Source organism: Ranitomeya imitator, chromosome 5 (assembly GCF_032444005.1).
Source record: "Ranitomeya imitator isolate aRanImi1 chromosome 5, aRanImi1.pri, whole genome shotgun sequence".
Taxonomy (NCBI): Eukaryota; Metazoa; Chordata; class Amphibia; order Anura; family Dendrobatidae; genus Ranitomeya; species Ranitomeya imitator.
This window is the reverse complement of record NC_091286.1, coordinates 199,009,524-199,027,559: the sequence shown is the minus strand read 5'-3', so window position 1 is coordinate 199,027,559 and position 18,036 is coordinate 199,009,524. Positions and strand designations below refer to the sequence as shown.

At 44.4% G+C, this 18,036-nt stretch overlaps 1 protein-coding gene across 1 annotated transcript in view; it reads left to right on the top strand.

Moving 5' to 3' along the window:
• CCSAP (centriole, cilia and spindle associated protein) overlaps nucleotides 1-18,036 on the top strand; it is a 63,425-nt gene that overhangs the window by 33,356 nt on the left and 12,033 nt on the right. The window contains exon 2 of the mRNA XM_069769497.1: nucleotides 11,850-12,177. Within this exon, the coding sequence (XP_069625598.1) occupies nucleotides 11,850-12,177 (328 nt within the window). The remainder of the gene's footprint in view (nucleotides 1-11,849; nucleotides 12,178-18,036) is intronic.

Genomic DNA, 18,036 nt, shown 5'->3' with positions numbered 1-18,036 from the left:
CTGACTGACTGGACTACAGTACTGACTGACCATGGAGGGTGACAGATCTATCTCTGCTTCTGCCGAGCCCTGCGTCCTCCCTCCTACCGTGAGTAGTGGGTTAAGGTCCCTCTATCCCTGTATTCCTTAGGGTGCCATATACTTAGTCCCCCTTCTCTCTCTTTTTTAGGGAGACAAGGCCTCTGCCCCTAGGAAGGACAGATCTTCCAAGACAAAATCGGAAGATCGAAAATGTGGTGTTTGTGCATCAAAGCTACCTTCTTCTTACAAGAAGAGACTGTGCCAGCCCTGCACTGACGAAATAATTCGCTCAGAACAGCCATCCTTGTTTGAGAGCATTAAATCCCTCATTAAACAGGAAGTTCAGTCCTCAGTATCGGCCCTTTCCCAGTCTCTGTTACCTCCGCCACCTCCTCCTAAAAAAAGGAAGATGGCAACGGTTACTTCTGATTCAGATTCTGGTGAACTTCATTCCTCCGGCTCGGAGGATTTGTGAGAGAATGAGGGCTCCACTTCCACCCCCAAAGAGGAGAGTAAAAAATATTACTTTGCCTCAGAGGACATACAGGAGTTAATTGGTATGGTCAGGGGGACAATGGGTGTCGAGGAGGAGGAGGAGGAGAAGCCATCAGTGCAGGATGAGATGTTCGGTGGGTTAAAACCTAAAAAATTAAAGGGGTTTCCTGTACATGAGAATGTACAGAGTCTCATCCTTCATGAATGGGAATCACCTGAAAAGGGTCTTGCTGTTCCCTCTGAGCTTAAAAATCGTTTTTCTCTCGATGGAGATGTCTCCCTGTGGGATACTCCTAAAGTAGACGTGCAGGTCTCTAGAGTGTCAAAAAAGACGACCCTCCCTTTCGAGGATTCTTCCCAACTCAGAGACCCTATGGACCGCAAGATGGAGAGTTTACTAAGAAGATCGTGGGAGACTTCTACCAATCTCCTTAAAACAAACGTTGCGTCCACCTGCGTGGCTAGATCCCTATTTCGTTGGCTCCGCACGCTGGAAGACCATCTTACCCAGGGAACATCTAGAGAAGTAATCTTAGATTCTCTCCCGCTTCTCCAAAAAGCTACGGGCTTCCTTGCCGATGCTTCGGCAGAGTCCGTAAGAGTGGCTGCCAAGTCGGCAGTTCTCTCTAACTCAGCCAGAAGAGCTCTATGGCTCAAGTCTTGGAGTGGGGATATAACGTCCAAAACAAAACTCTGTGCCATTCCCTTTCAGGGCCGCTATCTGTTCGGGCAGGCCCTAGATGATATTCTGGATAAAGCAACGGACAAGAAGAAAGCGCTTCCGGAACAGAGAAATCCGAAGAAACGTTTTTTTCGTCCCTCAAAAGAGCAACCCTTCCAACGGGAATTCAAAGGGAAAGGCAAAACAGGACGCTGGAGCTATCCTAAAGGAGGGAAGGGTAGGAACATCCTGGTTCCCCAGTCCCAGCAGACCCCGGACAAACAGTGACTACGCCCAGGGCGTTGGGGGGGCGACTCTCGAGCTTCATCAACCAGTGGAGGTCCATTTCGTCGAACTAGTGGGTACTCGACACTATCCAGAATGGACTAAAATTAGAGTTCGAGAGCCCTCCCCCTCATCACATAAGGATAACCTCATTGCAGAGTCTCAGCCCTCAGGGCGCATTCCTTTCCGGCCTCCAGAACTTACTCCAGGAAGGAGTAATTTCCCCAGTACCTCAGCAAGAAATTGGCAGAGGACACTATTCCCACCTGTTTCTGATCAAGAAACCTTCGGGGAAGCACCGAATAATAATCAACTTGAAACCCCTGAATCAAGTAATAACCTACAGGAGGTTCAAGATGGAGTCGGTCAAAACAGCGATCCCTCTGATAGGACAGGACTGGGCGATGGCTACAGTGGATCTGAGGGACGCTTATTACCACGTCCCAATCCATCCAGAATTCCGGAAGTACCTAAGATTCGCAATATCTCAGGATCGGGAGATAGTACACTACCAGTTCAACTCCCTTTCCTTCGGAATCGCCTCAGCTCCCAGAGTCTTTACAAAGATCATGACAGAAGCCATTATATTCATCCGTCTTCAGGGGATCTGCATAGTACCCTATCTAGACGATCTACTCATTGTCGCTCCCTCAGTCTCCCGCCTCAGAGCCGACTTAACAAGATCTCTAGAAATCCTAAAGTCGTTGGGTTGGATCCCAAATCTAGAGAAATCGGACCTTCGTCCCTCCAGGAGGAAGAAGTTCCTAGGAGTCCTTCTGGACTCAGAGGCGAGGAGTTCCTTTCTGCCCAGAGAACGTCAACTCGATCTGGTACAGAAGATAACAGCATTCAGAACCCTGAAGGCTCCTACTCTACGAGATTCCATGTCTATACTGGGATCTCTAACATCTTGTATCCAGATGGTACCTTGGGCTCAAGCCCACACGAGAGTCCTCCAAACCCATATCCTATCATCCTGGGACGGACAGCAGAGTTCTCTCTCCAAGAGAATTTGCCTTCCCAATCATGTCAAAACATCCCTGACATGGTGGCTACGGCTCCGAAACCTCCAACAGGGGGTCAGTTGGGATCAAATCCCGCGAAAGACACTAACATCCGATGCCAGTCAAAGGGGATGGGGAGCTATAGTCGAGGGATCCTATTTCCAGGGCACCTGGGGCCCAGACATCAGAGCAAGCTCTTCAAACTTCAGAGAACTGAAAGCGGTGGAAGAAGCATTAAAAGCTGCATCCTCCATTGTTCAGGGACACCATGTCAGAATATATTCCGACAATATGACCACGGTAGCATACCTTCGTCATCAAGGAGGCACAAGATTCAGGAAACTAAAAACCTTAGCCTCAAACATTTTTTTCTGGGCAGAGAAGCACGTCCTCTCTATTTCAGCAGTTCACCTGAAGGGGTCAGCCAATACCCAGGCAGATTTCCTGAGCAGAAGGGATGTACATCCAGGGGAATGGTGTCTGGACCAGGAGGTCTTTCTCTCCCTGATTTCCAGATGGGGGATCCCAGAGGTAGACCTTTTTGCCAACAGTCAGAATGCCAAGCTGCAAACTTATTTCTCCCTAAATATGACAGACAGAGCTCTGGGCATGGATGCGTTCTCTCACCCGTGGAGGTTCAACCTCGTTTATGCATTTCCTCCGATCCCATTGCTATCAAAAACTCTACAGAAGATCCGATCGGAACGAGTTACGGCGATTCTAATCGCACCAACATGGCCAGGGAGGAGTTGGTACAGCGCCCTGTTAGACATGGCCCAGGAAGGTCCAATATGTCTACCTCAGAAGGAAAATCTTCTTCATCAGGGACCGTTGCTGCATCCAAACCTTCACAGATTGAATCTTTCAGCATGGCTTCTGAAGCCGAGATACTAAAGGCAAGAGGTCTCTCAGATGGAGTAATTCATACTCTCCAGAACAGTAGAAAACCCATAACAAATGCCATTTATGCCAAGACCTGGAAGAAGTTTTCATCGTGGTATCTTCCAGATATTCCAGACCCATTTCATCCAAATATTGCCAAAATTCTGGACTTCTTGCAGAAGGGTCTAGAGTTGGGTCTTAGGCCTAACACCTTAAAAGTACAGATTTCAGCACTTGGCTCCTATTTCGATCAGGAACTAGCCAAACATCGGTGGATCAGGCGTTTTGTAACTTCAGCGAGTAGAATCCGTCCCAGAGTTCTCAACAATACTCCTCCTTGGGACCTTAATTTGGTCCTTAATAGTCTAACTCGGGACCCCTTCGAACCTTTATCTCAGTCTTCATTAAAGGTTCTTACCCTAAAAACGGTCTTTTTAGTGGCTATTACCTCTGCCAGACGGATAGGAGAACTACATGCCCTATCCATACAAGAGCCTTACTTAAGGGTAACATCTGATAATATAATCCTTCGTCTAGATCCTACCTTCCTACCTAAAGTAACATCAGACTTTCATAGAGGTCAGGACATAGTGTTGCCCTCATTCTACCCGGATCCTTCTAATATAAAAGAGGAGTCCTTCCACACTCTGGATGTTCGCAGAGTGGTTCTACATTATCTTTCACAAACAGAGAGTTGGAGGATTGACCAAAATCTCTTCATTCAACTCTCCGGGAAGAACAAAGGCAGAAAGGCTACGAAAAATACTATCGCCAACTGGATTAAACAAGCCATATCTCTGGCATACTCATCCCAGAATCTACCACCTCCTCCATCACTGAAGGCCCACTCTACACGGTCGGTGTCAACATCATGGGCAGAGAGAGGTGATGCTTCTACGGAGCAGATTTGCAGAGCCGCCACCTGGTCATCAGTACATACGTTCACCAGGCACTACAGGCTTGATTTCAATCGGGATTTAACTTTCGGCAGAACAGTTCTGCAAGCGGTTGTCCCCCCCTAGAAATTATTTGTTGGTATTACTCCAGTACCGCTGTCGTGGAAGGTGACTGGAGAAAATAGAATTATTCTTACCGTTAATTCGGTTTCTAGGAACCTTCCACGACAGCACTAATTTCCCTCCCTATCTGATGATTTTATTGGATGATTCCTACACTTAAGTGGTAACTATACATACTACTGTGTCCAGAAAAAACACTGGAGGTGGCAGGAAGGGGAGGGTATTTAACCTCTTTGTGTTTCCTGTCCCCCATTAGGGCGGGGAGACCTCCTCCAGTACCGCTGTCGTGGAAGGTTCCTAGAAACCGAATTAACGGTAAGAATAATTCTATTATTTCTATGAAATATCCTCACATTTTGTGCTATACATTCATAAAACAAGCTAAATAAACTATTGTGATGAATAAAAACATAAAATACCAACCTTACTGAATGTGACGTATTCACATACAATGAGCCTGAGAGATCTGTGCAGCTATATCCTCTCCCCTGAAGCTCTGAAATCCAACTGTGATATCAGGTTTCACAGACCTTCAAGAGACAGGAGACTACCTGGAGGGAGGGGGTTTCCTCACAATCTGGTGAGGAAGGAGAAATGAAAGTAAAAGAGAAGCGCCTGTCAGATAAGTTGTATGTGACGGAGGGTTAAAAAGATGAGGAGTCTGTAATTTACATCATAGGTAGACCTCAACTATGGGAGACAAACTGAGAAAAAAAAAATCCAGAAAATCACATTGTCTGTTTTTTTTATCATTTTATTTGCAAATTATGGTGGAAAATAAGTATTTGGTCAGAAACAAACAATCAAGATTTCTGGCTCTCACAGACCTGTAACTTCTTCTTTAAGAGTCTCCTCTTTCCTCCACTCATTACCTGTAGTAATGGCACCTGTTTAAACTTGTTATCAGTATAAAAAGACACCTGTGCACACCCTCAAACAGTCTGACTCCAAACTGCACTATGGTGAAGACCAAAGAGCTGTCAAAGGACACCAGAAACAAAATTGTAGCCCTGCACCAGGCTGGGAAGACTGAATCTGCAATAACCAACCAGCTTGGAGTGAAGAAATCAACAGTGGGAGCAATAATTAGAAAATGGAAGACATACAAGACCACTGATAATCTCCCTCGATCTGGGGCTCCACGCAAAATCCCACCCCGTGGGGTCAGAATGATCACAAGAACGGTGAGCAAAAATCCCAGAACCACGCGGGAGGACCTAGTGAATGAACTGCAGAGAGCTGGGACCAATGTAACAAGGCCTACCATAAGTAACACATTACACCACCATGGACTCAGATCCTGCAGTGCCAGACGTGTCCCACTGCTTAAGCCAGTACATGTCCGGGCCCATCTGAAGTTTGCTAGAGAGCATTTGGATGATCCAGAGGAGTTTTGGGAGAACGTCCTATGGTCTGATGAAACCAAACTGGAACTGTGTGGTAGAAACACAACTTGTCGTGTTTGGAGGAAAAAGAATACTGAGTTGCATCCATCAAACACCATACCTACTGTAAAGCATGGTGGTGGAAACATCATGCTTTGGGGCTGTTTCTTTGCAAAGGGGCCAGGACGACTGATCCGGGTACATGAAAGAATGCATGGGGCCATGTATCGTGAGATTTTGAGTGCAAACCTCCTTCCATCAGCAAGGGCATTGAAGATGAAACGTGGCTGGGTCTTTCAACATGACAATGATCCAAAGCACACCGCCAGGGCAACGAAGGAGTGGCTTCGTAAGAAGCATTTCAAGGTCCTGGAGTGGCCTAGCCAGTCTCCAGATCTCAACCCTATAGAAAACCTTTGGAGGGAGTTGAAAGTCCGTGTTGCCAAGCGAAAAGCCAAAAACATCACTGCTCTAGAGGAGATCTGCATGGAGGAATGGGCCAACATACCAACAACAGTGTGTGGCAACCTTGTGAAGACTTACAGAAAACGTTTGACCTCTGTCATTGCCAACAAAGGATATATTACAAAGTATTGAGTTGAAATTTTGTTTCTGACCAAATACTTATTTTCCACCATAATATGCAAATAAATTGTTAAAAAAACAGACAATGTGATTTTCTGGATTTTTTTTTTCTCAGTTTGTCTCCCATAGTTGAGGTCTACCTATGATGTAAATTACAGACGCCTCTCATCTTTTTAAGTGGTGGAACTTGCACTATTGCTGACTGACTAAATACTTTTTTGCCCCACTGTACATCATTGCATTTCCGCTAGTTTTTTTTGTGTGAAAACCTCTGAGTGACTTTTTGCTTTGTGACAAATTTAGCAAATAATTTCCCCCATTTGTTTCAAGTTATCTTAAGTGAATTCGTTTCCTGATATTTACATCATTGTGGCTTTTGCAGATATTCAAGATAGAATCATGAAATGCAACTTTTTACAATAGTCGCCAAATTTGGCGCAATGCTACTCCACCTCTCCGTGGGTGATTATGTACGACAGTTATTTGGTGCATTTTTTTGCAACATTATCTGCTAAAAGAATTGCAAAACCATTTTAAGAAAAAGAAAAAGTCCCATTTTGGGCTTTGCACAATATTTCTGAATGAAATCGATTAATTTGACGTTAACCCCTTCCCGACCTGTGACACAGCGTATGCGTCATGAAAGTCGGTGCCAATCCGACCTGTGACGCATATGCTGTGTCACAGAAAGATCGCGTCCCTGCAGATCGGGTGAAAGGGTTAACTCCCATTTCACCCGGCCTGCAGGGACAGGGGGAGTGGTAGTTTAGCCCAGGGGGGGTGGCTTCACCCCCCCCCGTGGCTACGATCGCTCTGATTGGCTGTTGAAAGTGAAACTGCCAATCAGAGCGATTTGTAATATTTCACCTAAAAAACTGGTGAAATATTACAATCCAGCCATGGCCGATGCTGCAATATCATCGGCCATGGCTGGAAACACTTATGTGCACCCACCCCACCCCACCGATCGCCCCCCCAGCCCCCCGATCTGTGGTCCGCTCCCCTCCGTCCTGTGCTCCGCTCCCCCGTCCTCCTGTCCGCTCCCCCCGTGCTCCAATCACACCCCCGTGCTCCAATCAAACCCCCCCGCACTCCGATTCTCCCCCCCACACAGCGATCCCACCCCGTGCTCCGATCCACCCCCCCGCACAGCGATCCCCCACCCCGTGCTCCAATCCACCCCCCCGTGCTCCAATCCACACCCCCGTGTTCCGATCCACCCCCCCCGTGCTCTGACGCCCCCCCCCCCCCGTGCCCTGATCTCCCCCCCCTTATACTTACCTAGCCTCCCGGGGTCCGTCCGTCTTCTTTGCTGGGCGCCGCCATCTTCCAAAATGGCGGGCGCATGTGCAGTGCGCCCGCCGAATCTGCCGGCCGGCAGATTCGTTCCAAAGTGAGTTTTGATCACTGAGATATAACATATCTCAGTGATCAAAATAAAAAAAATAGTAAATGACCCCCCCCCCCCTTTGTCACCCCCATAGGTAGGGACAATAAAAAAAATAGAGAATTTTTTTTTTTTTTTTGTTCCACTAATGTTGGGGCAAGAACTAGGGTTAGGGGTAGGGTTAGGGTTAGGAATGTGCACACGTATTCTGGTCCTCTGCGGATTTTTCCGCAGAGGATTTGATAAATCCGCAGTGCTAAACCGCTGTGGATTTATCGCAGATTTACCGCGGTTTTTCTGCGCATTTCACTGCGGTTTTACAACTGCGATTTTCTATTGGAGCAGTTGTAAAACCGCTGCGGAATCCGCAGAAAGAAGTGACATGCTGCGGAATGTAAACCGCTGCGTTTCCGTGCAGTTTTTCCGCAGCATGTGTACAGCGATTTTTGTTTCCCATAGGTTTATATTGAACTGTAAACTCATGGGAAACTGCTGCGGATCCGCAGCGTTTTCCGCAGCGTGTGCACATACCTTTAGAATTAGGCTATGTGCACACGGTGCGGATTTGGCTGCGGATTCGCAGCAGTGTTCCATCAGGTTTACAGTACCATGTAAACATATGGAAACCAAATCCGCTGTGCCCATGGTGCGGAAAATACCGCGCGGAAACGCTGTGTTGTATTTTCCGCAGCATGTCAATTCTTTGTGCGGATTCCGCAGCGTTTTACACCTGTTCCTCAATAGGAATCCGCAGGTGAAATCCGCACAAAAAAACACTGGAAATCCGCGGAAAATCCGCAGGTAAAACGCAGTGCCTTTTACCCGCGGATTTTTCAAAAATGATGCTGAAAAATCTCGCACGAATCCGCAACGTGGGCACATAGCCTTAGGGTTGGGTTGGAATTAGGGTTGTGGTTAGGGTTAGGGGTGTGTTGGGGTTAGGGTTGTGGTTAGGGGTGTGTTGTGGTTAGGGTTGTGATTAGGGTTATGGCTACAGTTGAGATTAGGGTTAGGGGTGTGGGGGGGTTAGTGTTGGAGGTAGAATTGAGGGGTTACCACTGTTTAGGCACATCAGGGGTCTCCAAACGCAACATGGCGCCACCATTGATTCCAGCCAATCTCGTATTCAAAAAGTCAAATGGTGCTCCCTCAATTCCGAGCCCTGACGTGTGCCCAAACAGTGGTTTACCCCCACATATGGGGTACCAGCATACTCAGGATAAACTGCGCAACAATTACTGGGGTCCAATTTCTCCTGTTACCCTTGTGAAAATAAAAAAATGCTTGCTAAAACATCATTTTTGAGGAAAGAAAAATGATTTTTTATTTTCACGGCTCTGCGTTGTAAACGTCTGTGAAGCAATTGGGGGTTCAAAGTGCTCACCACATATCTAGATAAGTTCCTTGGGGGGTCTAGTTTCTAAAATGGGGTCACTTGTGGGGGGTTTCTACTGTTTAGGCTCACCAGGGGCTTTGCAAACGCAACGTGACGCCCGCAGACCATTCCATCAAAGTCTGCATTTCAAAAGTCACTACTTCCCTTCTGAGCCCCGACGTGTGCCCAAACAGTGGTTTACCCCCACACATGGGGTATCAGCGTACTCAGGAGAAACTGGACAACAAATATTGGGGTCAAATTTCTCCTGTTACCCTTGGGAAAATTAAAAAATTCTGGGCTAAATAATAATTTTTGAGGAAAGAAAACGTATTTATTATTATCACGGCTCTGCATTATAAACTTCTATGAAGCAATTGGGGGTTCAAAGTGCTCACCACACATCTAGATAAGTTCCTTTCGGGGTCTAGTTTCCAAAATGGGGTCACTTGTGGGGGGTTTCTACTGTTTAGCCACATCAGGGGCTCTGCAAACGCAACGTGATGCCTGCAGAGCATTCCATCAAAGTCTGCATTTCAAAACGTCACTACTTCAATTCCGAGCCCCGGCATGTGCCCAAACAGTAGTTTACCCCCACATATGGGGTATCACCGTACTCAGGAGAAACTGGACAACAAATATTGGGGTCAAATTTCTCCTGTTACCCTTGGAAAAATAAAAAATTGCAGGCTAAAAGATCATTTTTGAGAAAATAATTTTTTATTTTTTATTTTCATGACTCTGCGTAATAAACTTCTGTGAAGCACTTGGGGGTTCAAAGTCCTCACCACACATCTAGATTAGTTCCTTTGGTGGACTAGTTTCCAAAATGGGGTCATTTCTGGGGGATCTCTAATGTTTAGGCACACAGGGGCTCTCCAAACGTGACATGGTGTCAGCTAATGATTGGAGCTACTTTTCCATTTAAAAAGCCAAATGGCGTGCCTTCCCTTCCGAGCCCTGCCGTGCGCCCAAACAGTGGTTTACCCCCACATATGGGGTATCGGCGTACTCAGGACAAACTGGACAACAAAATTTGGGGTCCAATTTCTCCTATTACCCTTGGCAAAATAGGAAATTCCAGGCTAAAAAATCATTTTTGAGGAAAGAAAAATTATTTTTTATTTTCATGGCTCTGCGTTATAAACTTCTGTGAAGCACCTGGGGGTTTAAAGTGCTCAATATTCATCTAGATAAGTTCCTTGGGGGGTCTAGTTTCCAAAATGGGGTCACTTGTGGGGGAGCGCCAATGTTTAGGCACACAGGAGCTCTCCAAACGCGACATGGTGTCCGCTAACGATGGAGATAATTTTTCATTCAAAAAGTCAAATGGCGCTCCTTCCCTTCCGAGCCTTACCATGTGCCCAAACAGTGGTTTACCCCCACATATGAGGTATCAGTGTACTCAGGAGAAATTGCCCAACAAATTTTAGGATCCATTTTATCCTGTTGCCCATGTGAAAATGAAAAAATTGAGGCTAAAAGAATTTTTTTGTGAAAAAAAAGTACTTTTTCATTTTTACGGATCAATTTGTGAAGCACCTGGGGGTTCAAAGTGCTCACTATGCATCTAGATAAGTTCCTTGGGGCGTCTAGTTTCCAAAATGGGGTCACTTTTGGGGGAGCTCCAATTTTTAGGCACACGGGGGCTCGAGTGGAGCCAATTTTTGATTCAAAAAGTCAAATGGCGCTCCTTCCCTTCCAAGCCCTGCCGTGCGCCAAAACAGTGGTTTACCCCCACATATGAGGTATCAGCGTACTCAGGACAAATTGGACAACAACTTTCGTGGTTCAGTTTCTCCTTTTACTATTGGGAAAATAAAAAAAATGTTGCTAAAAGATAATTTTTGTGACTAAAAAGTTAATGTTCATTTTTTCCTTCCATGTTGCTTCTGCTGCTGTGAAGCACCTGAAGGGTTAATAAACTTCTTAAATGTGGTTTTGAGTACCTTGAGGGGTTTTTAGAATGGTGTCACTTTTGGGTATTTTCAGCCATATAGACCCCTCAAACTGACTTCAAATGTGAGGTGGTCCCTAAAAAAAATGGTTTTGTAAATTTCATTGTAAAAATGAGAAATCGCTGGTCAAATTTTAACCCTTATAACTTCCTAGCAAAAAAAAATTTTGTTTCCAAAATTGTGCTGATGTAAAGTAAACATGTGGGAAATGTTATTTATTAACTATTTTGTGTCACATAACTCTCTGGTTTAACAGAATAAAAATTCAAAATGTGAAAATTGCGAAATTTTCAAAATTTTCGCCAAATTTCCGTTTTTATCACAAATAAACGCAGAATTTATTGACCTAAATTTACCACTAGCATGAAGCCCAATATGTCACGAAAAAACAATCTCAGAACCGCTAGGATCCATTGAAGCGTTCCTGAGTTATTACCTCATAAAGGGACACTGGTCAGAATTGCAAGAAACGGCAAGGTCTTTAAGGTCAAAATAGGCTGGGTCATGAAGGGGTTAATAAAGGTCAGTTAAATCCAGAAATAAGGAGACTTAAAAACCCTGACAATGATGAATCGAACCCTAAGTTTTTGAGGATTTGCCACACACCACACACTGAGGTGTGAGTCGTGACTGCTCCCCGGTAACAGCCCGGTATATAGAGAATTGTGGGCACGGATATTACTGAGGGCACCAGCACTTGTCTGTCTGTGCTGTGTGTCCAGACGCCACGCTGAGAGTTGCTGTGCCAACGGCGTGTACATAACCAGCGGTAACGGCGGTGTGTTCCCTCAGGTGCTGCCTCCCGGAGCCATGCACTGTAAGGCTCTGCGCAGCGAGTACATGAAGCGCTTCAAGGACCCGGAGTGGGAGGCGTCGTGCAGGAGCTGCTACCAGGAGATGCTGAAGTACCGGCTCGGCCGGCGGATGCTGGAGCACGCACACAACCCCTGGCTGTGGGACGGCTGGGACGGCAGCTCCGGCTCCAGCAGCGGCCACTCCACACCACCGACCAAAGCACCGGAGCCATGCCAGCCTCCACACAAGCTGCCACCTGCCGGACACCCAGAGGACACGGCCGGAGCGAGCAGCCAGGCGGCAGCCAGTGACCCCCTCATACAGGGTATGTTCTGTTATATGCCATGTCTGCCAGCCTCACCGTCACCAGGCTGAACGTGTCTCAGTCAGTCACAGTTACTTTTCACAGATTTATTAATGATCCCAAGAATAAAACACATGCAGTCTGCTCCACAAAATACACAGCGGCCATCAAAGTGGGCAACCAAGGGTCCATGACTGGTCCACTCACAGCACATTGTACAAATACTGGGAGTGTGAATGTGGCCATAGGGATGCTCAACTTTAAACTCTGGTCACTCCAGCAATTCTGGGCAGAAAAGTTGGCGTCCAAATGAGTAAATGGCCAATTTACACTGATTGAAATAAGTATTGTTAATTACTTTGGGCCACTGCGGTGATAGAGAATAACACCCTTGGTTGCCCACTGTTTACCTCAGGGCACTTCACTGCATTGTATTTTATTAAGATGGTGATTTTTGTTCATTATTAAACTTGTAAAAAGACTAATTCTTGCCCTTATGAAAATACTGAAAAAGAAACCAACTTTAGCATTGTCAGGATTTGTATACGGCAGATCCTGCAATCTATCAGTAGGGTCATCCCTAAGCAGTCTATATGGGCATGCAGGTTCTAGGAATAAAATGATATCTTGATTTCTGCGATCCGATGTCTTATTCCAGAGAATTTAATGTTTTTCTTACATGTAAATGAGCTGTATGAGATCTATGGGGAGGACATTGATCTGCATGAGAATCTCCCTCCAGAGATTATTTTATATGAAAGGAGGCATTACCTGTGTCCAGCCCATAGATCTTAACAGCTCCATTTACATATTAAAAAAAAAAAAAGGTGAATATCTCTGGGATAAGACATCAGATTTCAGATATCAAGTCAGCTTCCTATGACCACATGCCCATATTGACGGCTTAGGAGAGGTGATTTTACTGATTGATTCCCTTTAACCGAAATCTGAAACCTGTATTTAGTCTTTCAATTGAGCAAATGTGTTCCATTATCTTTCATTGCTCCAAATGTAACACGTGATCTGCACAAATAATGAGCAAACTTTGGATCAGGGATGTCAAACTCAAATACACAAAGGGCCTAAATTAAAGGGAACCTGTCACCAGGATTGGCCGATACGAGTTACGGCCACCACCTTTCACGGCTGATATACAGCATTCTATAATTCTGTAGATAAGTCCACAATTCGACCTGCAAGAGAAGAAAAATAACTTTTATTACTCACCTGCAGGGCAGTCCGGTCCGATGGTCCTGGTCTGGCGCTTCCCATCTTCTTGTGCTACCCCCCTCCTGCTTGCTTCATGGCTCCACGGCATCGTGCTCCTGCGCAGGCGTTCTTATCTGCCCTGTTGAGGGAAGAGCAGACTGCAGTACTTTGGTCTGCCCTCAACAGGGCAGATACGTACACCTGCACAGGAGCACGATATCGGGAGCTATGAAGCAAGCAGGAGGGCGGTATCGTAAGAAGAAAGGATGTTCCGGACCAAGACTAGCGACACCCCTCGGACCAGACCACCCTGCAGGTGAGTATAATAAAGGATCTGGAGCTTATCTTTGTCATTATAGAATGCTGTTGATAAGCCCTGCAATGCGGTGGCTGCAACTCGTATTGGCCAAACCTGGTGACAGGTTCCCTTTAAAAGCTTGGATAAAGTCGCAGGCCAACCTTGATATCTATTAAAGGGGTTGTTCACTACCAGGACAATTCCTTCATCTAAATATTTGGCTCCAATATAATAAAGCTTATACTCGCCTCATGTGCTGGTGCCATTCCAGTGGTGTCAGCACTCGTGTTCCCTGGTCTCTCGTGTTGTTGTATGACACGTGGTGCCTGGCACCCAGTCCGTGCTGGCATCACTCTTTCTTCTATCGTACGAGTTGAACATGGAAGTCAGCTGTGGCTGCTCTCTGACTTTATCTTCATGTTTAATTGGTACGAAGGCAGTGATGCCAGTGCTGATTGGGTGCCGGGCACCACGTGTCATACAACAACACCAGGGAACACGAGAGTATAGTTTTTTTTTTTTACTTTTAATGTGGCCAAACATTTAGATCAAGAAGTGGTGGATAACACCTTTTTTTTTTTTTTTTTTTTTTTTAATCTATAATTTGAGGAAGTTTTTCCTTTATCATCAAATATAATGATGCATTTTTCACATGTAAACAAACTTAAAGGGGGTGTCCCACTAACAAAGTATATTTTAATTAATAGATCTAGGAATAAAATATTGGAATAATATGATATGTTATGTAAGAGCAGCAAAAAGCATATGGCCTAATGGCCTAATTTAAATACGTAATAACAAGGGAAACAAATCCTCAAATAATAAAGTATGATACCAACAAAAATGCCCCCAAACACAGTAAGATACCCCCACAGTAAATTATTCCACATACGATATAATGTCCCTTCTGTACCACCCTCCCTTAAACACCTGACAAAGATTGGCGACCTCATCACAGTATGATTCGTCAACTGTAATCCCCATACAGCCCTCCTTCCAGTATAATGGCCACAAAAAGTGCTCCTTCCAGTATACTGGGCCCTACATAGTCCTCCATACAGTATAATGGGGCCCTGCATTGTCTTCCATACAGTATAATGGCCCCCACATAGTGCTCAATATGGTATAATGGCCCCCACGTAGTGCTCCATACAGTATAATGGCCCCACATTGTTCTCCTTACAGTATAATGACCCCCACATAGTGCTCCACACAGTATAATGGCCCAGCATAGTGCTCCACACAGTATAATGCACCCCATATACCATATAGTGCTCCATACAGAATAATAACCTCACAGTGCTCCATACAGTATAATGGCCCTCACATAGTGCTCTATACAGTATAATGGCCTCACATAGTGCTTCATACAGTATAATGGCCCCCACATAGTGCTCCATACAGTATAATGGCCTCAAATTGTTCTCCATACAGTATAATGGCCACAAAAGGGCTCTATATAGTATAATGGCCCCATTAGTGCTCCAGTATAATGCACCTTACATAGTGCTCCATACAGAATAATGGCCCCTCATTAAATAATAAATAAATAACTTCTCCCCTCTTCCCGCAACTTATGTCTCTTTACATTGTCTTCAGATCCTCTGCACATCCTGGCGTAGCGGGCATGATTACGTCATTACAACGCGCCCATATTGATGTCATTGTACCCTCTAAGCAGACGTCCGGGGGAATGATGGGAGGAGGGAGCATCATTGCTTTCAACTGTATCGGCATCCAGGATACCAAAATAAGTGTGCTCCTGGAAAGTGCGATGCTGGGCTGGGGACCTTGCCTGGTGTCACTGGCCAAACATACAGACAGGACAGCAGGGGATCGCAGCTTCTGCTTTCTGTGAGCTAAAACATTTCCTTGCCTGTTTTTTAAAAAATATATTACCTCAAAAAAATAATTATTTGCTATCCCATGCTCTAGTGTCTGTATACTCTCCTTAGTGTCCTACCCTGCCCAGGATCTGTGGTATGATCAGACCATGATCTTTTATGGTCAGACACACCCATTACACACTACACAGCAGGGGCACATTCATAAGATTATCTCAGCACAGGAACATTTTTTTAACACATCCAGTTGTGGAAGTTATTATTCCAAGATCTATTGATTAAAATTAAAACTTTGTTCATGGGAAACGACCTTTAGTCTATCACTGGCAACCATTAGCTAGCAGCAGGAGCATTTTGATGAGAACCAGGCATCATGGGACATATAGTCATATAGTCTATATGAGGGCTTGTGCACACTACCAATTATATCGGACATGTGCTATCTGTGGTTTTCACAGATGGCACTCACACCCATGATAAGCTATGGGGCTGTGCATATGTCTGATTTTTTTTTTTCTATGACCATGGAGTGTATGATCAAAATTGGCAATGCAAGTCTATGGGTCCGAATGTCAGACTGACTGAATGGAGAGGGTGGAGAAACTTCTTCCCCCCTCTATCCACCTCCAAGAAAAACTCATGCCGCTCTGATCAAACTCTGTATGGTGAGAAAATTATGGTGTGCACCTACCCTAAGGGGAATAATATTAGAGAGGAACAAAAAATCAAGATTGCAGACAACCCAAACATAGTACATCAACTGAAACAGGTGTACACAAGTCCTACACAAAAACCTCCATGTGACTCTTTACTAAAGAGCCTGTGCTGCACTATATAGGCAAAAAATTGAGCTGGAGTGCTTCTTTTATATTATTTGGTGCATCTATGTCTGTTCACCCAAAAGATTAAATGTACACCATCTACAGTGGTATCAAAAAGTGTTTGCCCCCTTCCTGATTTCCTATTCTTTTGCATGTTTGTCACACTTAAATGTTTCAGTAACAAGAAACAGGTGCATGCTATGTAAGGAATCACCAATATACAGTATATAGAAAGTACTCATCCAAAGACCAACCTGGATGTATCAGACAAAAAGGGATATAGATGGGGCCACATGGGTGGTCAAATAGTATAGCGGACGAGCAAACCCAACATTTGGGTTCCTGTCTTAGGTGTCACTATCTTTCTGGACACAAGTTAATTTTTGAAAGAGAGTTTCCTTCAACGTTTTTTGACAACATGATATTGCAACAGGTTTTATTTTTTCATTATACATTATATGTTTCGGATCATAAATATTATTTTGTTGCTCATCTTTATCGGTCAGTTTTTGGGGGCTATCAGTTGGCTATCAGTTCTTACCTTAGTAGTGGCGGTTTGTCACTGTCATATTATGGGCATGACCTGTTGGTATTTTGTACCAATTTTTCTCATTTTAAATTAGTTTAACTTGTGTTTTCCTCTGTATATTGTTCAATAATAAAATATATACTTTCTATATATACTGGTGATCCCTTACATAGCATGCACCTTTTTCTTGTTTCATACACACATCACCGTTTAGCATTCTTTAGGTGATCCCTTGTATACTTCTTTGGTGGTGCCCTCTTTTACATTGTTTTCATTACATAAATGTTCCAGATCACCAAACAAATTTAAATATTAGACAAAGCTAACACAAGTAAACCCAAAATGAAGTTTTTAAATGAAGGTCTGCATTATTAAGAGAAAAATAAATCCAAACCTACAGGGCCCTGTATATACTGGCATAGATGTGCATTATAATTTACAGCAGAAATTTGCATAACCTCGGACCACAAGGGTGTCTGGTAATCTGCACCTACCTTGGAAAGAGATGACAGAGTTGCAAATCTATAATAGGACCATATACAGTATTTAGAAAATGTGACATCAACCAGAATCTGCAGTTTGTTTTTTTTTTTTTAAAAACAAACAATTTAAATGATACTTTTTAGACATAGATTCCTCCGTACATGACTCCTTTACCTCGAATGTGCTGCATCATGCCTCATTCACACGACCTTGCTTAAACACATACTTGAAAAATTGGTACAAGTGTCATCAGTGTTTTGGTCTTTTTTTACCACCTGTGTATATGTCCGTTTTTACCATCAGTGTTGTACCATCAGTGTGTCATCAGGCTACGGTCCGTGTCTGTTTTTACCGTCAGTGTTACAAGGCTTCTCTTGTCCTTTTTTTGTGTTGTTAAATACATAAAGCACAGCTGACTCCCGGATGCCATTCGTGTCCTGTACGTATTTTTTTTACGGATCTACAGACTTGTATAGGCCATTGTTATCCATGATACTGGAAAAACTGGACATGTCACACGTGGTGTTTGAAAATACGCAAACATGTGAATAGCACTATAGATTATAATGTGTATGTATTGTATCTGTGAAAAAAAACTGATACATCCCGTACTTGCCACCTGGACATCTGAATGAGGCCTTAGGCATATTGGATTTACTAATGTTGGGTACACAATGATTATTAAAGAACATTTTC